Below are 27,116 nucleotides of genomic sequence, written 5' to 3' on the forward strand. Positions count from 1 at the left end.
CTCTAATTCTATTTATTCTGACGGTTTTGGCGCCTGTCTCCATGTTTTGTTTTTTTGTCTGTCTCCCCCTTCTAGACTGTGAGCCCGTTGTTGGTTAGGGACCGTCTCTCTATGATGCCGACTTGGACTTCCCAAGTGCTCAGTCCAGTGCTCTGCACACAGTAAGTGCTCAACAAAGAAGATTGAATGAATTCATTCATTCAGGGAATCAGTGTGGCTCAGTGGAACGAGCACGGACTTGGGAGTCAGAGGTCATGTGTTCTAATCCCAATCCCGCCAATTGTCAGCTGTGTGACTTTGGGCAAGTCACTTAACTTCTCTGTGCCTCAGTTCCCTCATCTGTAAGATGGGGATGAAGACTGTGAGCCCCAAGTGGGACAACCTGATCATCTTGTACCCTCCCCAGCACTTAGAACAGTGCCTTGTACATAGTAAGCGCTTCACAAATGCCATCGTTATTATTATTATCTAAACTGTGAGCCCACTGTTGGGTAGGGAGCGTCTCTATATGTTGCCAACTTGTACTTCCCAAGCACTTAGTACAGTGCTCTGCACACAGTAAGCGCTTAATAAATATGACTGATTGATTGATTGATTGATTGATTGCCAACTTGTACTTCCCAAGCGCTTAGTACAGTGCTCTGCACACAGTAAGCGCTCAATAAATACAATTGAATGAATGAATGATTATTATTATTAATGAATGAATGATAAATATCGATATATAAGACTGTGAGCCACAAGTGGAACATGGACTTGTCCTGTCTCTACCCCAGCATTTACTACAGTGCTTGGCACATAGTGAGCACTTACAAAAGCCATAAAAAACCCAAGCACCACACTTATCATTACTAATATAATATTAGAAGCAGCATGGCTCAGTGGAAAGAGCCTGGGCTTTGGAGTCAGCGGTCACGGGTTCAAATTTGACTCCACCAACTGTCAGCTGGGTGACTTTGGGCAAGTCACTTAACCTCTCTGGGCCTCAGTTCCTTCATCTGTAAAGGGGATTAAAACTGTGAGCCCCCCGTGGGACAACCTGATCACCTTGCAACTCCCCAGCGCTTAGAACAGTGCTTTGCACATAGTAAGCGCTTAATCAATCAATCAATTGTATTTATTGAGCGCTTACTGTGTGCAGAGCACTGTACTAAGCGCTTGGGAAGTACAAGTCGGCAGCACATAGAGACTTAACAAATACCATCATTATTATTATTATTATTATTATTATTATTATTATTATTATTATTATAAATAGGAGAGAATGAATGAATGCCTGACTGGGGGAGGGCAGGGTGTGTATGGGGCGGCAGGGGGCGCTGCAGAGCGGAGGCCCCCCATCCCCCCGCCACCCCGGACTGGTCCAGGAGGCAGAAGAGGAGGAGGAGGAGGAGCAGGAGGAGGAGGGGAAGGAGGAGGAGGAAGAGGAGGGGGAGAAGAAGGAGGAGGAGGAGCAGGAGAAGAGGGGGAAGAGGAGGAGGAGGAGGAGGAGGAGGAGGAGGAGGAGAAGGAGGAGGAAGAGGAGGAGGAGGAGGAGGAGGAGGAGCAGGAGAAGAGGGGGAAGAGGAGGAGGAGGAGGAGGAGCAGAAGAAGAGGGGGAAGAGGAGGAGGAGGAGGAGCAGGAGGAGAAGAGGGGGAAGAGGAGGAGGAGGAGCAGGAGGAGAAGAGGGGGAAGAGGGGGAAGAGGGGGAAGAGGAGGAGGAGGAGGAGGAGGAGAAGGAAGAGGAGGAGGAGGAGGAGGAGGAGGAAGAGGAGGAGGGGCCGGGGAAGAGGAGGAGGGATCGTGGAGGAGAAGGAGGGGCCGGAGAGCAGGAGGAGGAGGGGACGGAGCCCGGCCCACAAGAGGCCCCGGCGGCAGCAGGCGGGGATGCTCCAGCTGCTTCCCGGACGGCAGAGCAGCGCAGAGGAGCCCGCACCGCATCCCGGCCCCGCATCCCCGCCCGGGACCCTCTCGGCCGCAGGGAGGGAGGGCGGCACCAACCAGGTGAGCCGGGGGAGCCCCCAGGGACGCCCGTGGTGGGGGGGACTGACCCCTCACCTCCGGACTGCCGGCCAGCCCGCCGGACACCCGCTCCGCTCCGGCTCTTGGGGCTCCCGGCCCGGGCCGGGACCAGGGGGCAGGACCCGGGGGCGAGACCCTCTAGACTCTAAACCCGCCGTGGGCAGGGATTAATACTAATAATCATAATGGTGTTTGTTAAGCGCTTACTATGTGCCAAGCACTGTTCTAAGCGCTGGACCGATAATAATAATAATAATGACGTTTGTTAAGCGCTTACTATATGCAAAGCACTCTTCTAAGCGCTGGGGGGATACAAGGTGATCAGGTTGTCCCACGTGGGGCTCACAGTCCTAATCCCCATTTGACAGATGAGAGAACTGAGGCAAAGAGAAGTTAAGTGACTTGCCCAAGGTCGCACAGCTGACAATTGGTGGAGTCGGGATTTGAACCCACGACCTCTGACTCCCAAGCCCGTGCTCACGAGTTAAAGGAGGTTGGACACAGTCCCTGTCTGTCATTAGTGCTGAATTGTACTTTCCAAGCGCTTAGTTCAGTGCTCTTCACATAATAAGAGCTCAACAAAGACGATTGAATGACCAGGGGCAGGACCGGGGGGCAGGGGCAGGTCGCGGCCTACATCCCCACCCACGGTCTGCAACTAGAGCCAAAGACTGCCCATCCGTGCCACCTTCCAGGTGTGGTAGTCCGCCCCGAGCAGTTTGAGCACCACACTCTGCCTGTAACTGCCAAACAGGTAGATTCTGGGGTTGCCCAAGGGAGCGCAGGAAAACCTCAGCGGTGGATTATCTCTTTATTCCTTTCTTCATTCATTCAATTGTATTTATTGAGTGCTTACTCTGTGCAGAGTACCGGACTAAGTGCTTGGAAAGTACAATTTGGCAATAGAGACAATCCTTACCCAACAATGGACTCGCAGTCTACAGGGGGGTGACAGACAACCAAACAAGTAGACAGCTGTCAATACCATCAAAATAGATAAGTAGAATTATAGATCTATGCACATCATTAATAAGGTCTTTCTTAAGGTCCATGCCTTGGGTGACATTTAAATTATTTAAAGGTATCACTTTATTGCCACTGAAGTACATTTTTGGGGGAATAGCTCACATTCCAGGAAAAGAAAAGTATTTTAAAAGCCTGTTTGGCCTGACTTATTCACAGCCAAACAATTGCACCGAATGAAATTCCTTTTCAGATTATAAATATTTCCATTAGCCGGTACTGCCGCATGGATGGTTGGAGCGAAACTCACCTGATTTTCTAGTAGAAATTCAAGCAGCATTCAAAGATTGCAGATTCTTGTTCTGTTAGGAAGCCCTTAAGTGTTTTTTACCCATGTAAATTCTCCTTCCAGTTGGATGATTTAAGAAAGAATAGCGAACGGGGCTAAAAGAGCAAAGGAAAATGGTTCAAGTGAGTGTAGATAACGTACCTCATCTGTAAAATGTGGATTAAGACTGTGAGCCCCTGGTGGGACAACCTGATCACCTTGTAACCTCCCCAGTGCTTAGAATATTGCTTTGCACATAGTAAGCGCTTAGTAAATGCCATTATTATTATTATTATTATTATTAATTTGGTCTACAAAAATGCTAAGTCTTAACCATTACAGTTATTCCTAATTGGGCAAATCTGAAGGAACCTCAAAGTCTCATAAATAATGAAAAACAGCAGGGGAAAAAAGCTTTCAGAACGAATCTTCCTCGCACATACAGATGCTACAGGTTACCTCAGGTGTTAGTCTTAGGAATGTCTGTGGCTCATTGTACAGTTCTGACAGCTGCTTATGTCTGATCCATTTTTTGGTAAATTTTCTATTATTGCAACGTGCCAAATATTTGAAATGGGAAAGGACGGATTTCCATTTTCTTTTAAAGAAGCCATGACCCCATTTTTGTCTCCAAAACCTTGGGTTGCTGCTTCAAAAGCAAGAGTACGGGACTATTTTCTCGATGATAGAAAGTGGTCATTGACTGGCAAAGCCACACAGACAGGAAGCGGGCTGAAGCGGTTCATGCTGCAGTTAAAGCAGTTGTGGTTCGTTACTTCCAAACTGCATCCGATTTGTTTCTTTAACCACTTTGAGCTTCTACTCCCTCTGAGGCTGCTTCTGTTGGGAGGATTTTCTCTCCCGACATCTCCACCGGCCTCTCCCCAGGACTAACCTTTGCGGATGGCAAGGGGGTGGAGGTGGACCACAGCCCGGGACCCTTGGATTCTGAGGTCAAATCAAGCATCGTTACCAAAGAGGCCGAGGAGAAGTTTCTTTTTGCATTTCGACAACCCTCCATGAAGTTAACTGAAGTTTACTAATATATCCAGTTGGTGGATTTTGCTCCTCCTCTTTTCTCTTTCCGCAGACTGGTGTTTGATCATTGTTCTGCTCAATAGAACTGTCAACAGAGGGTGGGCAATGGAAAGAAGAGAAAGTGAAATCAGACAATTTTGACACTTGGATATGACTTTAGCCCAAAGCAGTGGGGAAAAGAGAGGAAATTATTAGGAATTTTGATGATCTGTACATTTTGCTTATTTTTGTGTGATCTGGGGGAAATAGAACTGGTTTAGGAGGACTGGATTCTAGTACTGAGTACTCCCTACTTTTCCCATTTTATAATGGGAATGATGTTCCTTTGTCCTTTTGCTTGAGCAGGGGTGCTTGTTAAAATAATAATAATAATAATATTGGTATTTGGGTAATATTGGTTAAGTGCTTTTTATGTGCCAGGGACTGTTCTAAGCGCTGGGGTAGGTACAAAATAATTGGATTGGACACAGTCCTTGTCCCACACAGGACTCACAATCTTAATCCCCATTTGGCAGAAGAGGGAATTGAGGTACAGAGAAGTGAAATGACTTGCCCAGGGTCACACATCAGACAAACGGCGGAGCTGGGATTAGAGCCCATGACCTTAAAGACATGAAACCATTCTCTGAGCTCTTTGTAGGAATGCTTTGTGTTCCTTAGAAAGCAGGCACCACATCAATAATGATAATAGCATTGATCGAGTGCCTACCATAAACTGTGTTGGGATACTTACAAGATAATCAGTTCAGGTACAGTCCCTGTCCCAGAGAGACTCACAGCCTAAAAGGTAGTGAGAGCAGCTGTTTTTAACCCCCATTTTACAGATTAAATAAATGGAGGCACAGAGAGGTTAAGTGACTTGCCCAAGATCACACAGCACTCAAAATAATGATAACACTTTAATGATAAAATTTAAAGTTCTAAACTTCTCACATTTGCATTCCTGTCATGTACTAGTTAATCCCCACCCAGTCCCACAGAGGCAGGTCAGGAGCTGTAAGAGGAGCAGACAGATTTTTTTGGCAGCAAACACCATTCAAAAACAAATATCCTGGAGAATGGGCCAAAAACATATGTGCAAACTGTCCAGAAGATAAAGGGAGTGGGATTTTCCTCTGGTCTGCTTGGCACTCTCCCCAACCAAAGGGAAAAGAGAAAGAGCCAGAGATCCCAGGGATCCCACTCACACATGAGAGAGAGAGAGAGAGAGAGAGAGAGAGAGAGAGAGAGAGAGAGAGAGAGAGAGAGAGAAAGAGAGAGACTAAAACCTTCAGGGAATATGTGGAATTAATGTGGGGGTTTTCTGTTCCTTGGATGGCTCTAATTTTATAATTGTTATTACAAATATTAATGTTAATAATGCCAATAGTATTTGTTAAACATTTAGTGTGCACCAAGCACTGTACTAAGCACTGGGGTAGATACATGATAATCAGGTTGGACATCGTCCCCATCCCTCACTGGGCTCTCAATCTAAGGAAGAGGGAGAACAGGTGTAGGTTCCCCATTTTACAGATGTGGAAACTGAGGCCCAGAGACATTAAGTGACTTTGTTCTCCTAATTTGTCCGATCCAGAACCCTACTGCCAACCCCACCGCCCTGACCCCTACTAGATTACGCTTCCACCATGGCACCGGGGGAGAAGATCACCGCCAAGATCAAGAAGAATCTGCCTGTCACGGGGCCCCAGGCCCCGACCATCAAGGAGCTGATGAAATGGTACTGCCTCAACACCAACACTCACGGCTGCCGTCGCATCGTGGTGTCCCGGGGCCGCCTGCGCCGGCTGATCTGGATCATATTGACCCTGACGGCCGTGGGGCTGATCGTCTGGCAGTGCGCCCTGCTCATCCTCTCCTTCTACACAGTCTCCGTCACCATCACGGTGCATTTCCAGAAGCTGGATTTCCCTGCCGTCACCATCTGCAATATCAACCCCTACAAGCAAGTGTCTGGGGATCTGGGCTGGGGGAAGGGGCGGCTGGCAGGCGGGGACAAGGTGGGTAGTTCTTGCCTAGAGAATGGGAGGAGAAGCCCTGGGCAAATTGTGGCAGGCTTGGGGAGGACCAGAAGGCCTCTGAAGTGACACCCAATCTCCTGGATATGGCAAGGGCTCCTCGGGCTCCTGGAGCCCTTTTTGCCCCAGCCAGTTCGGTTCTTTCTACGGAATCCCAGACTGAAGCTTCTCCCCAGTAAATCCAGGAGGCCCCTACTTTACTGACGTCATTTGGTATACATTAATTCATGGAAGGGTATAAATGGCCCATAAGTTCAACAGGTTCTGACTCCAAAGGCCTTAAATAAACTCAGTGTTGAACGCAACCTGCTCAAATTAGCCCAGTCCTGGGAGGGACGTTCAGGGGTGACCTGTGGGTCAGGGGTCAGCTTGCCCCTGGACCATTCATTCATTCAATCATATTTATTGAATGCTTACTGTGTGCAGAGCACTGTACTAAGCACTTGGGAGAATACAATCCAACAATAAACAGACACATTCCCCGCCCACAGGGAATCTGTCTGGAGACTGTAAGCTCATGGGAAACAAGGACAGGTGGGAGGTCTATCTTAGGGAGGCCAATTTGTCCATTCCACCACTCCAGATGGGTTCATCCCTAATCTGTCCCAGGCAGATAGCTGACTAGCATATTCCTAAAAACTCTGCAGAGCATTACACACCCTTCTTGGGAATGGAGCCATAGAATCAGGAAGTTTTTCCTGATGTAAAACCTGGCATCGGCAGGCTAGTCACTGGCCTCCCTGCCTCCGTGCTGAGGGCTGCCATGGAACAGGAAGTGGGGGGTGACCGAGTCGCCATGAGTGGTAATGTGAGGCCATTAGAAAATAAATGCCGTGAAGAGGCTTCTGCAGTCTGAGTATCTTCTCTCTGGTAGGGTGAAGAGAGTCCTCTTGAATAATAACAATTATTATTATTATTACCGTTGCATTTGTTAAGTGCTTACCTGGCCCAGAGTTCTAAGCGCTGGGGTAGATACAGATAGTCGGGCTGGACACAGCCCCTGTCCCACATAGGGCTCACAGTCTTAACTCCATTTTACAGATGAGGGAACTGAGGCATAGAGAAGTGAACTGACTTGCCTAAGGTCACACAGCAGACAAGTTGTGGAGCCAGAATTAAAACCCAGATCCTTCTGACTCCCTTGCCAGTGTTCTTTCTATTAGGCCATGCTTCCAAGTCTGAGGAAACCTCGGCAGCCCACTTGAGCAGTTCAAGGCCCCTTTCCCTCTCAGCAAGATGTGGCCTTGCTCCTGATTCAGAGCGGGAAGCCCCATCTTGACTAAGTCCCTCTCGTGACTTCCTGCCTCCTCTCTCTCCAGATGCATCAGCCTGCTAATTGGGATCATTCATTTGCACCAATTAAAATAGTTCTATCATCTGCTCCAGAGGTGGTTGGAAATGGGTTGCCCTCAGGAATTCTTTCTTCGAATCCGTAAAGCTGTCTTGGGAGATAGAAAGTATGGCCATTCCCACTCAACCTGTGGGATGCTCTCGAGGAAGTGTTCTGTCCATGGTCTCGCAGTGAGTCGGGGGCAAAGCTAGGAACAAATTTCAGGACTCCTCATTCCACTAGCCCAGGAGACTTGGAACTCTGAAAGGCAGAATGGCAGGAGAACTAAGCCAGATTTCACCCAAGCATTCAAACCACTTTGACAGCACTTCAGAATTCACCCAGGCTGCTGGATAGCTCTGGAGTTCAGATTGGTTGTGGAGCAAATTTGGGGAACCAGCAGCTGCTTAGGATGGGACAGAGCCTACTCTAAACCTGAGCAACCCCCAATTTGCAGAGTGCTCAGTGGGATTGAGAGATTCTGGGAGGACTCTCCACCATCCATCAGTCCATCTATCAGTCCACTGTCCTCTCCCCACGCTGTGACTGCAGTCCAGATCAGGTTCCGTAAACACGTTGGGCGCATGGACAGGCTAGCACAGTCAAAGCTGTTTGGGGACTTGGGGTCAGCGGGCATCACCCAGCAGCTGCTTTTGATTGTTGGATGATCCTCGGGCAACAGCAGGGAAACCATAGTGCCTGACTGCCAGAATCAATCAATCAGTGGCATTTTTTTGAAAATTTATGATGTGCAGAACACTGTATTTAAGTACTGTAGAGTAGCAACATGGCCTAGTGAAAAGAGCCGGGCCTAGGAGTAAGAGGACACGTGTTCTAATTCCGGGTCTGTCGATTGCTTGCTGTGTGACCTTAGGCATGTCATTTAACTTGTCTGAGCCTCAGTTATCTCATCTGTAAAATGAAGATTAAATCCACCTCCCTCCAACTTCGACCGTAAGCCCCATGTGGGGCAGAGATTATGTCCAACCTGATAAACTTGTATCTACCCCAGTGCTTAGAACAGTGCTTGACACTCAGTAAAACACCTAAAAATACCATTTTTTAAAAAAGAAGCCCCTGGGAGGGTATGACAGAGTAAGGAGACATGATACCTGCTCTCAAAGAGCTTACAATCAATCAAGGGAGATAATAATAATAATGGCATTTATTAAGCACTTACTATGTGCAAAGCACTGTTCTAAATGCTGGGGAGGTTACAAGGTGATCAGGTTGTCCCACGTGGGGCTCACAATCTTAATCCCCATTTTACAGATGAGGTAACTGAGGCACAGATAAATTGTGAGCTCACTGTGGGCAGGGAATGTGTCTGTTTATTGTTGTACTGTACTCTCCCAAGCACTTAATATAGTACTCTGCACATAGTAACTGTTCAATAGATATGAATGAATGAGTGAATGAATGAATGAATGTTCAAATCAATTACAAGTATAAAGATATATACATGAGTGCTGTGGGGTGGGTTGAGTGGCTAAGTGCTTGGGGAATATGGGTCTAAGTGTATAGGTGGTACTGTAGGGAGGGAAAATGGGATGGGAGATGAAAGCTTAATCAGGGAAGGCTTCCAGGAAGAGATGTTCTTTAATAGGGCTCTGATGTTGGGGAGAGTGGTGGTCTGTCAGATATGAGGGGGCAAATATAAGAATACAAGTCTTAGAAATGAGCCAGTTCCACCTTTTGTAGCATTTACTGAAAAGCCGTTTAGGGTTATAGAAAGTTATTAAAGCTGAGTTAATAAGCAGGAGGGCAGAGCTAGGAAAATTAGGCAAACTAAAACCAGAGCGGTACCTGGGTCAAGGCTTTCTAGAGAAAACCTCAGCATCCCCCATGATTGAATTTCTGATCCTTTCCTTCTGGAACGGCAGGTACAGTGCAGTGAAAGAGGTCCTAGCCGACCTGGACCAGGAGACCAAAAATGCCCTGAGGAGTTTATATGGGCTAAATGAAATCAAGAATCGAAAACGCCGGCAGGCTGATGCCCCGAACTCTTCCCGGGAAGACACGAGACCTAAATTCCTGAACATCCTACCTCTTTTGTCCTTCAAGCCAAATGAGACTGGCAAGAAGGCTACTGAATTAATCACAGGAAGAAAGCGGAAAATCAGCGCCAACATCGTCCACAGGAATTCTGGAGTCATGCATGTGCAAGAGACTAAGGACATTGTTGGCTTCCAACTGGTAAGACCCAAACTACCTATGGCTCTGGGGCCTGCTGTGTCCTGGCTGCATGGAGCATTCTCCACTGCATGAAGTGGTCCTAAGGAAGCAGTCTTGTATGTCACCATTTCTATCCTGTCCTTGGAGACCCAGACCCACACCAGTCTCCTCTAAGAATTTGTGAATTGAATTTCCAGTTCTTGAATCCCTATTTCAGGATCCTACAGTTGGAAGGGTCATTGAGTTATCTATCAACTGGCAGGCAGGTGAATAACTAAACCATCAAGGACAGAGGGTGAGAGGGTGCTTATTCTTTCCTTAAAGATCTCCGGGGACAGAAGAAAACCAACCTTCCTTTAGTAACCCATTCCAATGTTTCAGCACCCTAACAATCCAAAAAGTTCTTCCTTTGTCCAACAAACATATCTCTGGCTTTAATTTAAACTCATTTCCTCTAGTTTGGTCAGCATCTTCCCATAAATGTCTCATACACTTCAAGACTGTTAAGCCACCCTTTAGCCTTCTCTTAAGCTAAATATCCCCAATTCTTTTAGCCTCATAAAACTACTTTTCCACCTCATTGATCTTTTTGTCACCCTGTTCTAGTCCCTTTTTTCAAGCTAAATTTTCATTTAGAATTAATTTAATTTGGAATTTTAATACTGGCATTTCTTACAGCACTCTCTCACTTCCTGATGATGTTGCTAAATTTGCCTTCACTTAAACACCTCCCTCCTCCTGGCTGTCAATCTTAGAGATATTTTGACAGATTTAAATGGAGTGATTAAAGTCCATTTCAATTTAGAATTAGGTAATGGCAGCTCTCCTAGTGTGATAGCTCAAGATGCCTTTCTATAGCACATGAAAGACAACCCTTGGCAAATAAAACATTTGCTTGCAAACGTCTTAAAAATCAAATTCACCATCTTTAATTATGGCTGATTTGATTTGTGTTTTTTAATCACAGTTTTATATTGATATTGTTTTGTTCAATTTGGGGGAGATTCTGGGAATGCATTTATGCACTTCACATTATTTTCTTATGGGAAACTAACTGGTCTCTCACCTCACACTCTATTTTCACAGACTCAGTTAAGAGTGCTAACTGGGGCGTAGCTGAACCACGGCTTTGTTTATATGCCAAGGCTTTTTAAATAACAGTTGTACTTTGTTGAATCATATTTAGCTGATCACCAACTTTGACCTTCAAATCTTTTTCTGGCAGGACTCGTGCCTATTCAATCTTTCCCCAATCCGTGTTTGCAGTGTAGCCGATAAGTGAAATCCCTCCACTTCTCGCAAATGAATTTTGTCCTACTTTTGTAGAACCCTTTTCCCAATTTCCCATTTTCCCAAAGTGTCAATAACCTTATTCAAGTTGTCTTCACCCTCCCTTAATCCACATCTCTTTGACAACTCATTTCCTAGAGTCCTCAAAGGGAAGCACCCTGGCCATTCGATCATTATAGTAATACCTTGTTTTATACTGCACCTTTTCTCCAAAGAACTTACGCAAGTATTTTCCACATCTACCATTTTAATTTGCCCATGAGGCAAGGAGAAGCAGGTGGAATGATCCCTATTTTCCAGTTGGAAAAACAGAGGGCCTGAGGAATTAAGAGATTTGCCCTCAGCAATTTAGGGGCAAGGCTAAGACTAAGGTCCCTGGTTTTCTGGCTCCTGTCCAGGGCTCTAATCCCCAGGCCACAGTCCAGGTGATGCGGATGGCTTAGTAACAGACTAGCAATGATGACTGCGATCCCTGTGGCCCGGAGAAGAATTTATTGTCTGGATTATCCAGATCAACTGCCTGATTGACCACACAATTATTTAATCCTCCATTTCACTTTGATGACCGGACTTTGCCAGCTACTTGCGTTGACTGGCCTCCTGCCCCATGAAGCAGATCCCTCCAGGTCTCCCCGGGCTGACCAAACCCCCTTGTAGATGGCCCTGGGTCTGGGCGAGTCCTTCATCCTTGGGACTTGGTGGCCCAACAGATCTGTCAAAGGCAGAGGCAGGACTTCCCCATTCCCTCGCAGGACAAAAGGACTAGGAAGGGATCCTAGCATAGAACCACACCCCCAAATTAGCAGAGCCTCATGGTGTTCCCTCTTTCATTAACAGTGTGCTACTAATGACACCAGCGACTGTGCCCTCTACACCTTCAGCTCAGGGGTGAATGCCATTCAGGAATGGTACAAGTTACACTACATGAACATCATGGCCCAGGTGCCCCTGGAGAAGAAAACTAACATGAGCTACTCTATCGAGGAGCTGCTGGTCACCTGCTTCTTCGATGGCATCTCATGTGACTCAAGGTTAGTTGGTCAAATGCAGCCTCCTGGCCCTGTCTTTGGTCTTTAGGTGTTCCCTTCCCCAGAGGGCAGGGTTGTTTGGTGCCAAAAACCTATTACTCACATCCTGTTGGGTTTTAGATGGAAAGCTCTGAGTCCAAAGTAGACATCATAAACCCCTCAATCATTTTAGAACACTATTTCCTTCATTTACTATTGTTCCTCTAAAGCCAGCCTTCTTACCATGCTTTGTTCTCGGCTCTTTTGTCATCCACACCTTGCTCAGGTCCTCTCTCCGGTCTGGAACTTCCTCCCCATTCATATCTGAAAGACCATCACTCTCCTGTTCTTCAAAGCCTTATTTAAATGATTTCTCCTCCAGGGAGCCTTTTCTGTCTAACCCTTCATTCCCCCACCCTATTTGCCCTTCCTAGTGATCGTTTTTACTCTTAGGTCTGAAGCGCTTTGATTCCCACCCCACAGCACTTATGTACATATTGTGATACTCTGTCCTTTCCCCATCTTTAATTTAATGTCTGTCACCCCTACTAGATTATAAATTCTTGAGGGCAGGGATTGTGTCGACCAAGTCTATTATACTGTACTCTACCAAGTGCTTAGTACAGTGTTCTGCATATAGTAGGCACACAATAAGTGCCACTGATTGATTGGGTGGGGTGAGTCAGAGGTGTTGGGCAAGGGACTAGAAAATGCGATCTAGAGAAGGAAGAGTAATTAGAAACAGGGAAAATGTTCTGGAAGAAAAGCAGGGAAGAGGGGAACAAGAGGAGCTTCCAAGCTTCCAAGAGATGGAAAAATGGGAAATGAGAACACTGCCTTGCCAACATTTAAAATGTCCCTTCATCCTTGCCCTGCCTCTCCCAGTTTGAGTCTCATTCAAACCTGCTTCATCCCTTTAGGAACTTCACTCTTTTTCATCACCCGATGCATGGCAATTGCTACACTTTCAACAGTGGAGCCAACAAGACAGTACTCAGCACTTCTATGGGAGGTAGTGAATACGGTAAGAACATTAAGTTTTGATCAGTATTCTGACAGAAACTGGCTCATCGACAGGAGCATTAACTGGGGAACTTTAGACAGTTGCAGATTCTTTCCCCTCTGCGTTCCAAGATCAGAGAGACAGCACTGATGCTTTTCCATAATTTTTCCATCAAGAGCCATTTCTCCCTCACTTCTATGTCTAGTTGCCTAATGTATTTTACTACCAGACTTCCCTTCTTCTCCCCTGAGGTAGTAGAAGTGACAGATCCACATAGAGGGTACCAGAAGAATTCCGTTGGTAAGCTATAGAAGCTTATCTAATTTCAGACTCACCCGAGGGACCGTTCTTGCAGGTGTTTGATTCTAACTTAGAGTTACAGCTAAAGCCTCCCTTGTGCAATCGGAATAGAAGGGAAAAGAGAGACACTTCTATGAACAATACATCTTTCCTGGTCTTAGCCTTCACCCTTATACTTCCAACCTTCTGGATTATCTAGAGAGCCTCTCGTTAGTTAAAGGAGAAGCCTGGGAAATTGGTAGTGTCTAGAGAGCCATCTACCAATAGGAAGAAAAGTTGTAGATGAAGGCCTGGGCATTTGTGAGTCAGTCTCTCTCTCTCTCTCTCTCTCTCTCTCTCTCTTTTTCTCTCCACACCTGGTCCATACTTGATAGATTTCCCACAGGTCTTGTTGGGACTTGTCCATGTAGGATACCTGTGAAGATTGGGAAGGGCCAGCAGGGGCCATCCAGAGCCAGGTCTCAGAAATGTTTACCTAAAATAATAATAATAATGGTATTTGTTAAGTGTTTACTATGGGCCAAGCACCGTACTAAGCACTGGGGTGAATACAAGCAAATCAGGTTGGACACAGTCCCTATCCCACATGGGGTTCACTGTCTTAATCCCATTTTACAGATGGGGTAACTGAGGCATAAAGTGAAGTGACTTGCCTAAGATCACCCATTAGACAAGTGACAGAGCTGGGATTGGAACACAGGCCCTTCTGACACCCAGGCCCATGCTCTATCCACTAGGCCATGACATCTTCCCCACTGGGTAGTCCTTGTGTTCAGCTGAGCCTACAGTCAGGTCCCACAGGCCTCTGAGGGCAGATATGCATCTCTTGTGAGGATATGTTGTGCTTCACACAAAGTTTGGAGGCTCCAGAAAAATAGATAAGGTGTTCATCTTCATGCTCTCCGCCACTCACCCAGGGTTATGGCTTCTCCCCCAGGGTTGCAGGTTATCCTTTATATTGACGAAGAGGACTACAACCCCTTCCTGGTGTCATCGACTGGGGCCAAAGTGATCGTCCATCGCCAAGATGAATATCCCTTTATTGAAGATATAGGAACAGAGGTTGAGACGGCAATTGCCACTTCGATAGGAATGCACTTGGTAAGGACCTGCCATTTTGCTTCTGAGGATTGGAGTTTTTTTGTTTGTTTTATGGTATTTGTTAAGTGCTTACTATCAATCACCGGTATTTATTGAGCATTTACTGTGGGCAGAGCACTGAACTAAGCATTTGGGAGAGTATAATTCAACAGAGTTGGTAGAGGTGTTTCCTGCCCACAACGAGGGCACTCGTCAAAACAGTCAAGCACTGTTTTAAGTACTGAGGTAGATACAAGTTAATCAGGCCAGACACAGTCCTTGTCCCACATGAAGCTCACATTCTAAATAGGAGGGAGAACATGAATTGAATCCCCATTTTACAGATGAGGAAACTGAGGCACAGAGAAGTGAAGTGAACCTGCCCAAGGTCACACAACAGGCAAATGGAGGACTGGTATTAGAACCCAGGTCCTCTGAGTCCCAGGCCCTTGCTCTTTCCACTAGGCCATGCTACTTGCCCCCTTTTCCTGTCCATTCCTTCCCCCACTACCCCCACAACTCCCACTGTCTTTATCACCTTGGCTCCCTTTGTGGTTTCTAATTTTCCTTTCCTTGCTGGACTCGTGGTTTAATTCCTTTGGCATGACTAGCTGGGCTCACCAACTCATTGCTGGATGTGAAGCGCGGGCTACTGCCCAAGGCATTAGAAGCAGCGTGGCTTAGTGGAAAGAGCCCAGGATTGGGAGTCAGAGGTCGTGGGTGCTAATCCCAGCTCTGCCACTTATCAGCTGTGTGACTTTGGGCAAGTCACTTAACTTCTCTGTGCCTCAGTTACCTCATCTGTAAAATGGGGATTAAGACTGTGAGCCCCAACGTGGGACAACCTGATTACCTTGCATCTCCCCCAGAGCTTAGAACAGTGCTTGGCACATAGTAAGTGCTTAATAAATGCCATCATCATTATTGTTATTATTAGCCCTTGATCAAAAGCTGAGAGACCTGGTTTGGCAGTGAGGAAGCCCTCTTTGGGATTTCATCCTAGGGAGACCAGAAGGATCAGGAACAAAATGTGCAGGTGAAGGGCTGAACCCATTGACTACATTTCACCAGGGTAAGACAGTGGTAGAACCACTAAAAGCAGACACCTAAACCTTCAGAATTATTTTTTCTTATCTATTTTCCCACAGTCCTGGCATAAATTGTTACTTTGCCAAGGGCAATCACCATCATCGATTGGATTTATTAAGTGTTTACTGTATGCAGAGCACTGAATTACGTGCTTGACACAGTTGATACAGTTGACACAGCACAGTTGGTTGACACGCTCCCTGCCCATAGTGAGTTTATAGTCTAGAGGAGGAGACAGATAAACGAACAAGGGCAAGTGAAAAATGATGATCTGCCGAACTGGCTTGAAAGCTTCATATTCTGAAATAAAGCAGAATGAAAAGCACCATGGTAATGGATAGAGCACGGGCCTGGGAGTAAGAAGGTCGTGGGTTCTAATCCTGCCTCCCACTTTTCTGATGTGCGACCTTGAGCAAGTCACTTCACTTCTCTGTGCCTCAGTTACCTCATCTGTAAAATGAGGATTAAGAATGTGAGTCCCCCGTGGTATAGTGACTGCGTCCAACCCAATTTGCCTGTATCCACCCCCGTACTTAGTATAGTGCCTGGCATATAGTAAGCACTTAACAAATACCATAATTATTATTGTTATTAGTGACCACAGCCTGCCAGTTTGGGGGCAGCAGAAGGGCTTGACATCTTCAGACAGCCCCCAGAGCATATAAATGCCTTCTGTGGGGGAAGCAGGCAGAGGCAAAGACCCTGAGGAAATTCAGCCAACAGAACCCATGCCCAGATCCCAGACAGGATCAGGGAGATACTCTGACCCTGGGCAGGCACCAGGAAGACCCCAATTCCAATTGTCATCAGTGAAAAAAGCAGGCCCCTCCCCTGAGCATTCCAGTTACCAAATTCCCCAGGCTGACATCTGTCTCCGCCTCTAAACTCTAAGCTTCTTGAGGGCAAGGATCCTGTCTACCAACTCTACTGTACTCTTCCAAATGCTCTGCACACAGTAGACAGTGAATAAATACCACTGATTGACTGATGGATCTTGGAGAAAAGTAGCTGGGTAGCTTCTTTTCCAAAGCAGCTGACTCTAAAGCTCAATCCCATCAGGTGAGTTAGCCGAAGTTTTCCTGGCTGCCTCCCTCCCACTCCTCAGTTGGAGCTCTGCCTCACTCAGTCAGCAGAGGGAGGCCCTGGCAACCACAGCCTCTTCCAGGCCATGAGCTGTGTCATCCCTGGAAACCCAGGGAAGAAAATGGTAATTGCTGCCTAAGACAATAGGAACCGCAGAAACGCAAAAACAATTTGATCGTATCCTTCCTTTCCCTTCCCTCTCCCCTCCATTTGGAGATGAAAGCAAGCAATCCACTGGAATCGTTGCCCAGAAGCGGTTTGGATGAGCTGGTAATAGCCACTGAGCGAAGGCCTCACCCAGTAGCAGCTTTGGGAACAAGGAGACTGCAAAATTCAGGGAAATATTCAGGGAGCAGCCACTGGGAAATGGTCCACATCTGGTGGTACACAGGAAGTTCTTCCAACTCAACTGCCGAGACCTTCCCGTGGCAGGTGGAGCAAAGTCTCTGGGGTGACCAGGGGTTTTGTGACGAGGAGGCTGCTCCCGATCAGGGATCACCTTCCAAAGTTGCCAACTGTTTGCAAATTCATGAAAGGTCTGTAGTGAAAATTGGCTGTGTCTATAAAACCACCCCAAGGGAACAGCAGAAGGAATCCCAGGCATGTCAAAGCAGCTGTCACATCCACTGTCACCTCCTCATTTAATGCAGCTGTGCAGGGAGCCAGCTCTCCCTCCCGTCATCCTGCTCTGCCTCTGGTTCACTTGGTGTTCCTGGGCCGGCCCATGCCCTTTCTGGGCCTCAGTTTCTCCCAAGGGGAGAGGATCCCTACCAATGTGGAGCTGAAGGACCAACCTCCAGCTCCCTCCCTGTTATATTGTTGTAGTGTACTCTTCCAAGAGCTTACACAATAAGCTTACTAGCTCTGCACACAGTAAGCACTCAGTAAATATGATTGACTGCTGACTGACTTGCAGCCGGAAGGTACCATCGGGTCTGCCCATCCCAGTCCAACCTTCTCCCTCTTCCTTCCCTAATTAGGGTCACTTGCCTACCATTTCTGTCAGAGTGGCTAGCTTCAGCCCCATCCCAGGGGGCCCACAAGACTCTGCCCAGTCCAATTCAACCTCCCCTTCCCTGCTGCCCCCCCAGGAGTTTCATTGGCTGCCATCCACAATGCCGAGGTCATAGCCAGACTAGGGGAGCCCGAGCCAGGAATGAGTGCAGTGACAGGGATGGGATGGAGTGAGGTGGGTGGGGGTCCGGTCAGGCTTGCCACTTTCCGAGAATGATTTCTAGAGACTGTCGTATGTCGAGATAATAATAATAATAATGATAATGATGGCATTTGTTAAGCGCTTACTATGTGCAGAGCACTGTTCTAAGCGCTGGGGGGGATACAAGGTGATCACGTTGTCCCACGTGGGGGTCACAGTCTTTATGCCCATTTTTACAGACGAGGTAACTGAGGCTCAGAGAAGTTAAGTGACTTGCCCAAGGTCACACAGCAGACATGTCGGGAGCCAGGATTACAACCCATGACCTCTGACTCCCAAGCCCAGGCTCATTCCACTGAGCCACGCTGGGATGGCGGCTCCCATGTTAACAGCCACAATTCCCCTCCCACCACCTGACCACTCCCACCTCACAGGGTTTGCCTGCCATCTCTTTAGACCTGTCGGTAGAAAAGTTTGATAGTAAGTGTTTTATTAAATGTAAAAGCAAGTCTCAGAAGCCAGCAACCCTGGTCTCCTCTATAGCCATGGCCCCTCTGGGATCCATTTACTGCAGCCCACACAGCTGGCCAGACTCAATGGGAATCAATAGGAAATTCTCCGGCTACTGCCTTGGCTTCTGGGCTTACCCACTAGTGCTGTTTACTACCTGGGCCTTTATCCTTCAGAACTACCCAGGAAATGGCAGTTTCAAGACTATGAGGTGCTAGTTGATAAATGGTAATTATGGCATTTGTTAAGGGCTTTACTTTGTGCCAAGTGCTGTACTAAGCTCTGGGATAGGTACCAGATAATAAGGTCAGACACTGTTCCTCTCCCACATGGAGTTTACAGTCTAGGGAGGAGGGGGTTTTACAAATGAGGGAACTGGCCCAAGATAACACAGCCAGCAAATGGTGGAGCTAGGATTAGAACCGTTGATTCCCACGTTCATGCTCTTACAATCAATCATTCAATCAGTGTATTGAGTGTCTACTGTGTGCAGAACACTGTGCTAAATGCTTGGGAGAGTATAATACAATCTAGTCAATAGAACACGCTCCCTGCCCCCTGTTCCAGCCACGGTACTCTGAGGAAACCTGCTAGCCATCACTGCCCAGGGAAGAGCTGTTTACCAATCCGTGGTCTCCATTCTCAGAGATAAAATACATTTCCCAAAGCCAAGCTACACCCCTGCTCCAATCTTCAGCCATGAGTAATTCCTTGGAAACCCCAAAATTTCCAAGTAACCTTCGCCCATCATGCTCTAAGATTGACAGAGTGCTCAGAGAACAATCAGTCAATCAATCATTGGTAGAAAGGCAGAATGGCCTAGTGGATAGAACTGGCCTGGGAGTCAGAAGGACTCGGGTTCTAACTCCAGCTCCCACACTTGTCTTCTGTGTGACTTTGGGCAAGTCAATTCACATCTCTGGGCCTCAGTTACCTCATATGTAAAATGAAGATTAAGACTGTGAGCCCCATGTGGGACAGGGACTGTGTCCAACCCAATTGGCTTGTATCCACCCCAGCACTTAGAACAGTGACTGGCACATAGTAGGCATTTAACAAATACCATAGTTATTATTATTATCGTTATTATTATTTATTGAACACTTACTATGTGCAGATCACTGTACTAAGCACTTGGGGGAATTGAGTACAACCAAGTTAGTAGACACGACCCCCGACTGTGAAGACAGCAAGTTTGAGGACTTCGGTGTGCTCCACGCCATCACCTGAAGGAGAGGTGAACCCGAGATGGGTTCTACAGGAGCCATCGTGTAGCCAAGAACAGGTTAGGGTGCCACTGCCAGCTAGACAGGATGATGAATTGCTGCCTGGGGCATTGTGGCGATTGGCAGGATGTATTCAGAGATGATTGTGCTTGGAGCCGAGAACTGAAGGTCCTGGCCACCCTGAGCCCCACAAGAAGAGAACAGGAGCACAGCCAGGAGCCCTCCTGAACTCCTGAGCTCTGGCGGAGGGCAAGCTTTCGCAGGGGTGACGTGGCAAACAGGTGTGTTCAGAGGGGCATAAGTGTCTCAGGTTCCTCCTAGATACCTGGGCACATTAACAACTAAAGCCCAGACTCCCCCAGAGGCACAAAAGAACCCATCGAAAGCCAAAAATAATCATCCCACTGATCCAGGGCCAAGAAACCCGAACTGACGTGACAGTTAAAAACCTCTAATCCTGGGATAAGGAAGCAAGAAGATGCAACAGGCTCCTGTTTAGGGCCTGGTGAGGTTTTCTGGATGATTCTTATCCACGGAGACCTCAGCTCTTCCTTTTAGTTCAGCTGGTTCAGGGACTAGCAGACTTTCAATTGCATAGGTCTCCCAAGTCCTCACCTCTGATGTATTTTGAGGGAGCCAGGAGGAGTCGATGATGGAACCAAATTGCTTCCAAGAGGGAGGTTCTAGTGTTGTAGCCTGAACATGAGTCTCTTGAGCAGCTGCTCAGAATTAGCATCCATCTGGGTGACTACTGTTTCCCCCTTCCAACCCTCAGAGTTTGTAGACACAATCCCTGCTCTCAAGGATTGAAGAAGGATCTCTGTGAGGAGCCTAAAGGTCTGCTCCTCTAGCCACGGCACCGTATAGATATTTGTCTTCTGCCTTTATGTTGTCTGAGTGCTCTGTTTTATAGCTATTTACATGAATCCCCCATTTATATTCATAGATTGTAAGCCCCTTGAGGGACAGAGTCCAATTCCCACCTCTGTGTTCTTTTCCAGTGCTTAGTGCAGTGCTCTGCCAAGAGAAAGTGCTTATTTAATACTACTTTTACAATTATTACTATTACTACTACTGCCACCACCACTAATAATAATAATGGCATTTGTTAAGTGCTAACTATGTGCAAAGCAGTGTTGTAAGCGCTGGGGAGGATACAAGGTGATCAGGTTGTCCCACATGAGGCTCACAGTCTTCATCCCCATTTTACAGATGAGGTAACTGAAGCACAGAGAAGTTAAGTGACTTTCCCAAAGGCCCACAGCTGACAATTGGTGGAGTCGGGATATGAACCCATGACCTCTGACTCCCAAGCCTGTGCTCTTTCCGCTGAGCCACACTGCTTCTCCTGCTATTGCTGCTACTACTACTACTACTTTCTAGAAAAGTTGTATTTTCTCCACAATACAAGAAAGCAATGTATCCTAGTGGAAAGAGCATGGGGCTGGGAGTTGGAGGATCTGGGCTCAAATCTTGGCTTTGCTGTGTGACCTTGGACAAGCCACTTAATTTCTCTGGGCCTCAGTTTCCTCATCTGTAAAATGGGGATTAGATCCTTCTCTTTTCTACTTAGGCTGTGAGCCCCATGTGGACAGGGACTATGTCCAACTTGATTATCTGATCTCTACCCCAGGATTTAGTACAGTACTTGGCACATAGAGCTTAACAAATGGTATAATTGTAATTGTAATATATTATTAATATAATAATTATTATAACCACCATGGACTGGAAGAGAGCAAATTTCCCAACCAGTCAGTCAGTCAGTCAATTGTATTCACTGAACACTTATTATGATCAGAACACTGTACTAAGAGCTTGGGAGAGTACAATATCACAATAAACAGACACTGCTCCCTGAGGAGTGAGGAGGAGAGGCCAGAAATCGATCCCTTAGCAGTAATCCATCAAAGAGGATCCAGGCCCTTTTGTTTGAAACATTCAAGTCTCCCAAATAAGTGTCCAAATAAGGCTAGGTGGGTCAGTTCAGAAGCAATCTATTGCTCCCAGACCCTCTCTCACCTGAAAAGCAGCAGTGTTTTAGGGTGCGTGTATCTTTGTGTTCTTTGGGGAATTGCAGACGGAGTCCTTCAAGCTCAGCCAGCCGTACAGCCAATGCACTGAGGACGGGAGTGACGTGCCTGTGAAAAACATCTACAACGCAACCTATTCACTCCAGGTACCTGGTGACGGATGGGTGGGTGGTACAGTACTGGTGGTGTGTGTCTGGGGGGAAGGGGGTGTTCATCTATACCTTCATTTACCACAAGGTCAGAACCTGGTGCTGGCCAAAGGGACTTGATCACAGCCACGACAGCAAAGAGACTCATAATAATAATATTGATGATGGTATTAGTTAAGCAGTTACTTTGTGCCTGGCCCTGTCCTAAGTGCTGGGGTGGATACAAGCAAATCGGGTTGGGCACAGTCCCTGTTCCATGTGGGGCTCACAGTCTCAATCCCCATTTTACAGATGAGGGAACTGAGGCACAGAGAAGTGAAGTGACTTGCCCAAAGTCACACAGCTGACAGTTGGCGGGGCTGGGATTAGAATCCATGACCTTCTGACTCACAGGCCCATGCTCTGGCCACTATGCCATTTATTCAATTGTATTTATTGAGCATTTACTGTCGCAGAGCACTGTACTAAGTGTTTGGGAGAGTACAATGTAACAATAAAGAAACTCCTTGACTAGGGGAAAGAGCACTCTCCACAGCCAGCAGTGGGCCCAGCAATTACGACTCTGTCTCCGAATGGGCCACATGAATAACTAATCCCTGCCTGATGTTATCTAATTGCCCAGCAGGACTCAGAGTACATTTCCACCGGCAAATACCGGTTCCCTCTGTCCCATAACTGGATCATAATTGACAAATTTATCCCGGACTGCAACTTTCAGAAATAGTGGTCTCTTTTTCTGGGGGATTCTGCCTCTCTTGTAGAATTTGTCAATGCAAAAATCTCCTCTCTGCCCTCAACCACAGGCTGATGTATAGGATGAGAACAGACAGAAGGGTGAGAGGCCACAATAGCAACATTTTCTGCGACCGTATCCTGGAATGGGGTCTGCATACTAGCCCGGGTCCCACCCTGGATTCTGGAGGGCAGGGCAGGCTGGCCTGGAATAATAATAATAATAATAATAATAGTAATAGTATTTGTTAAGTGCTTACTATGTGCCAAGCACTGTTCTAAACACTAGGGTAGATTCAAGGTAATCAGGTTGGGCACTGTCCCTTTCCCATATGGGGCTCACAGTCCTGATCTCCATGTTAAGTGACTTGCCCAAGGTCACACAGCAAACTTGTGGCAGAGCTGGCATTAGAAGCCACGTCCTCTGACTCCCAAGCCCGAGCTCTTTCCATTAGGCTATGCTGCTGCTGGAACTGGGGGGCTGGGTGTGTATTGAAAAGAGAGAAAGGGACTGACCTCCTGGGTCTCTTCCTGCAGATCTGCCTTCACTCGTGCTTCCAGATGAAGATGGTGGAGAAATGTCAGTGTGCACAGTATACTCAGCCTCTGCCTCCCGGGGCCGAGTATTGCAACTACAAGAAACACCCCAACTGGAGTAAGTTTTGCCTTGGCAGGAACAGAGCATCTCTTTAGCCTCCCTTTTAAAAATAATAATAATTATTATTATGGTATTTGTTAAGTGCTTACTATGTACCAGGCACTGTACTAAGCGCTGGGGTGGAGACAAGCACCCTTGTCATTCAGTTCCACTGGATGCTCTGGAGGCAGAGCCCCTCCTTATCCCTGAGGGCCTAGGGGACAGGATGGTCTCGAGGTGGTAAACGCACCAACTCCCGGCTGCTGAGGGGTGGGTGTCAGGACATGTTCTGGGCCTTTCTCCATCAGCTTTTACTTGCTGGCTGAAAGAAGATCCTTTCCAATGAGGGTAGAATTATGGGAGAGTCTGGGTAGAACTTTCCTTTCAGAAGGTCAGTTTGACTGGGGTTTTGTGTCACTGTGGGCAGAACACTCTGGGTGGCTTCTCTATTTAGTATTGCTGTAGGAATTAAATAGTAAGCTTCTTGAGGGTAGGAATCATGTCTACCAACTCTATTTTACTCTCTCAAATGCTTAATACAGTGCTCCACACACAACAAGCATTCAATAAGTAACACCAACTGATGGATTCATTTGCATTTGAGGATTTTAAAACTTTAGAGAGGGAAACTGAGAGGAAGCCATATTTACACCATTTTACAGATGGATTAACTGAGTAACAGAGAAACTAAAGTACTGGCCGAGTGACAAGGCTCATTAATATATTGCACTGCACACAGTAAGCATTCAATAAATGCAATTGATTGATTGATTGACTGATTGATTGACTGATGTAGATGGGAATAGAATCCAGCCACCTCATATTCAGGCCAAGGCCCCTTTCAATAAATGGCATCCTTCCTTTTAACAACCATCAGTGATATTACAGGCACAACAACCCCAGTTAAGGCCCACACTGGTTTTTCAGAAGCTCAGAATAGGAAAGTCTTATCATCTAATTCTTGTCCCCAGCTTCACCCTGAGCTGTACAATGCCTGTTGACTCAGAAGGCAGGTAGAGCGAAGAGAAAGTTAGGCTCTGAAAACCTTACCACTTCAATTAGTCACAGAAAAAAAAAACTGATAAAGGCGTAACATTTTGTCAAGCAAATATGACTAAGGAGGAGAAGTTTTGTAACTGAAGGCCAGGCAGAAAAGGTGAATTTCAAGGAGTGACTTAAAAGACTGGAGAAAAGGTGCTCAAGAAATGGAATTTGGTTCCAGAAATAGGGAGTGGTGTCAAGCAAAGTACTGAATAGAAGAAAAGAGAAAGGTCAAAGGGAAAGTGAAAGGGGAAATGGAGGGCAGATGAGGAGGAGAAGGGTAAGATGAGTAAATGAATGTGAAAGTTATTGGGTGTGTTCAGTGAGCAGGTCTGAGGTACTCCCCAGTCCCCCACTGTAGACTGTAAGCTCACTGTGGCCAGGGAATGTGTCTACCAACTCTAGAAGCAGCATGGCCTAACAGAGTACAGGCCTGGAAGACAGAAGGATCCGGGTTCTAATCCCAACTGTGCCATTTGTCTGCTGAGTGACCTTGAGCAAGTCATTACTATTCTCTGTGCCTCAGTTACCTCATCTGTTAAATGGGGATTAAGACTGTGAACACCATGTGGGACAGCACTGTGTCCATTGTGACAATCTTGTATCTACCCCAGTGCTTAGTACAGTGCCTGACACATAGTAAGTGCTTAACAAATACTGAAAAAAAGAAAACAATACACTCTGCTCTAATGTACTCTCCCAAGTGCTCAGTGCAGTGATCTGCACACAGTAAGCACTCAATAAATACCATTGATTGAAAGCATCCCAGACTCACCCCTTTTCCCTCCACAGTGTATTGCTACTACAAACTTCACCAGGCTTTTGTCCGGGAAGAGTTGGGCTGTCAGATGATCTGCAGAGAAGCGTGCAGGTGAGTGGAGCCGGGCTGTGACGAAGACACAAATCTGGTCGGAGCTCTGAGTTGGTCAGCTAACTCTGCCTTCCTTCTATCCCTAGTTTTAAAGAATGGGCTTTAACAACCAGCCTGGCTCAGTGGCCGTCTGCCGTTTCTGAGGTGAGTTCTTCAGCTGGCTTGGGTCCATTTTCCTGGAATGATCTATTTACCTGGCTGTGGCGGGAAACACTCGTGAGCTCCCTTAGTCCTGGGGGCTCTCTCTTTCCTGGCCCCTGGAGCTCGGACTCCCCTCCAAGGTGACATTTTCCTCTTCCAAGGTCTCATTCCCCATCTCTGGTCACTCAGAATGCTGAGGGCCATTCCATGCTCTCCCCAACCCACTGCAGGCTGCTCACTGTTTCTTTGGAAGACAAGGAACAAATCCCCTGACTACTGGTCAGTCAATCATACTTACTGAGGACATGTTGTGTGCAGAGCATTGTACTAAGCACGTGGGAACATACAATATAATAATATAACACACATTTCCTGCCTAAAATAAGCTTGGGTTTTGCCACTGGGCCACTAGGCCAGCAGTCCCTGTCTGGCTAACCCGGGAAGTGGGCTTCATGTGCCCTGGGAGAGGGGCCAGGGCACTTGAAACCATCAAGCCGGCCCCCAGCAGAGATGAGTACACCAACTCCCTCCTAGAGATGGATACAGCCCTCCCAGAAACCCAAGGGCAGGGGAGAGTAATAAGGAGACTAGACTGTAAGCTCTTTGTGGACAGGGAATGTGTCTGCTAATTCTGCTGTGTCATATTCTCTCAAACACTTACTACAGTGCTCTGCACATAGTAAGCACACAATAAATGCCACTGATTGACTGAGGAGCAGAAATGCTGTTACTTTCAGCTGCTCCCATTACCAAACGTTCTCCTGGACTCTTGACAGGTTCTTGGCTCATCTAAGACCCAACTCACTGCCCAGGTGGTCAGCACCCCCAACCGTCCACCTGGGCTAATAGATGCTGGGACTCTGGCCACTGGCCCCGGGGCTGAACTCTGGTGAGCCCAGCGCAAATTACACACTGCCTGGAATGGACTTCCAGGGGAGGGTTCACCCCTTTAAGTATCCAAAATGCCTCTATCTCTCAAGCCCCCCAGAGCCCTTGTGAATTTTTAATTCTGGCTCTGCGACTTAATAATAATAATAATAATAATGGCATTTGTTAAGTGCTTACTAAGTGCAAAACACTGTTCTAAGTGCTGGGGGGATACAAGGTGATCAGGTTGTCCCACTTGGGGCTCACAGTCAATCCCCATTTTACAGATGAGGTAACAGGCTCAGAGAAGTTAAGTGACTTGCCCAAGGTCACACAGCAGACAAGTGGCATAGCCGGGATTCAAACCCATTACCTCTGACTCCAAAGCCCATGCTCTTTCCACTGAGCCATGCTGCTTCTTGACTTGTCTGCTGTTTGACCTTGGGCAAGTCACTTAACTTCTCTATGCCTCAATTACCTCATCGGTAAAATGGGGATTAAGACTGTGAGCCACACATGGGACATGGCCTGTGTCCTACCTGATTAGCTTGTATCTTCCCCAGAGCTTAGTACAGTGCCTGGTATATAGGAAGCACTTAACAAGTACCATTAAAAAAAAAGAATACCCACCCTCGATAGTAGAAATAGGGCCATAGTGAAGTCGAATCATGATCAAGGATTCTCTCTCTTACCATGGACACTCATGGCTATATTGTTCCATCTCCCAGAAATGGATGCTACCAGTTCTAACGTGGGACAGGGGCCAGAAACCAGGCAGAAAACTAAACAAGTAAGTTCCACTGGGCTCTTATGTCTTTCTCCTCAGCCCTGCTCCTTCTGCTTGCCCCTCTTTGAGCCTTTTTTTTCTTCTTCGTGCCCTGCCACCTCCCACACTGGCCGGGAACTCTCTTGTCCCTTCACTGTTTTCGCCACCACTTCCTCTGCTCTTTAGTCACTCCTGGGAATCCTTTGCTTCCTTGGCATCTTTCAGCTAGAGTTAGGGAATTGTTGAGCTGGTCACCCCCTCACAAGAGTTCCCTTCATAGA

At 47.0% G+C, this 27,116-nt stretch overlaps 1 protein-coding gene across 1 annotated transcript in view; it reads left to right on the forward strand.

Moving 5' to 3' along the window:
* Nucleotides 1-1,864: 1,864 nt before the first annotated feature.
* Nucleotides 1,865-27,116, forward strand: part of SCNN1G (sodium channel epithelial 1 subunit gamma) — a 29,464-nt gene continuing 4,212 nt past the window's right edge. The window contains exons 1-11 of the mRNA XM_038763734.1: nucleotides 1,865-1,984; nucleotides 5,908-6,276; nucleotides 9,563-9,875; nucleotides 11,982-12,175; nucleotides 13,072-13,175; nucleotides 14,392-14,555; nucleotides 21,679-21,777; nucleotides 23,050-23,167; nucleotides 24,983-25,061; nucleotides 25,148-25,205; nucleotides 26,798-26,859. Coding sequence (XP_038619662.1) covers nucleotides 5,960-6,276; nucleotides 9,563-9,875; nucleotides 11,982-12,175; nucleotides 13,072-13,175; nucleotides 14,392-14,555; nucleotides 21,679-21,777; nucleotides 23,050-23,167; nucleotides 24,983-25,061; nucleotides 25,148-25,205; nucleotides 26,798-26,859 — 1,508 coding nt within the window. The 5' untranslated portion in view covers nucleotides 1,865-1,984; nucleotides 5,908-5,959. The remainder of the gene's footprint in view (nucleotides 1,985-5,907; nucleotides 6,277-9,562; nucleotides 9,876-11,981; nucleotides 12,176-13,071; nucleotides 13,176-14,391; nucleotides 14,556-21,678; nucleotides 21,778-23,049; nucleotides 23,168-24,982; nucleotides 25,062-25,147; nucleotides 25,206-26,797; nucleotides 26,860-27,116) is intronic.

The sequence above is a fragment of the Tachyglossus aculeatus genome, chromosome 21 (genome assembly GCF_015852505.1).
Source record: "Tachyglossus aculeatus isolate mTacAcu1 chromosome 21, mTacAcu1.pri, whole genome shotgun sequence".
Taxonomy (NCBI): Eukaryota; Metazoa; Chordata; class Mammalia; order Monotremata; family Tachyglossidae; genus Tachyglossus; species Tachyglossus aculeatus.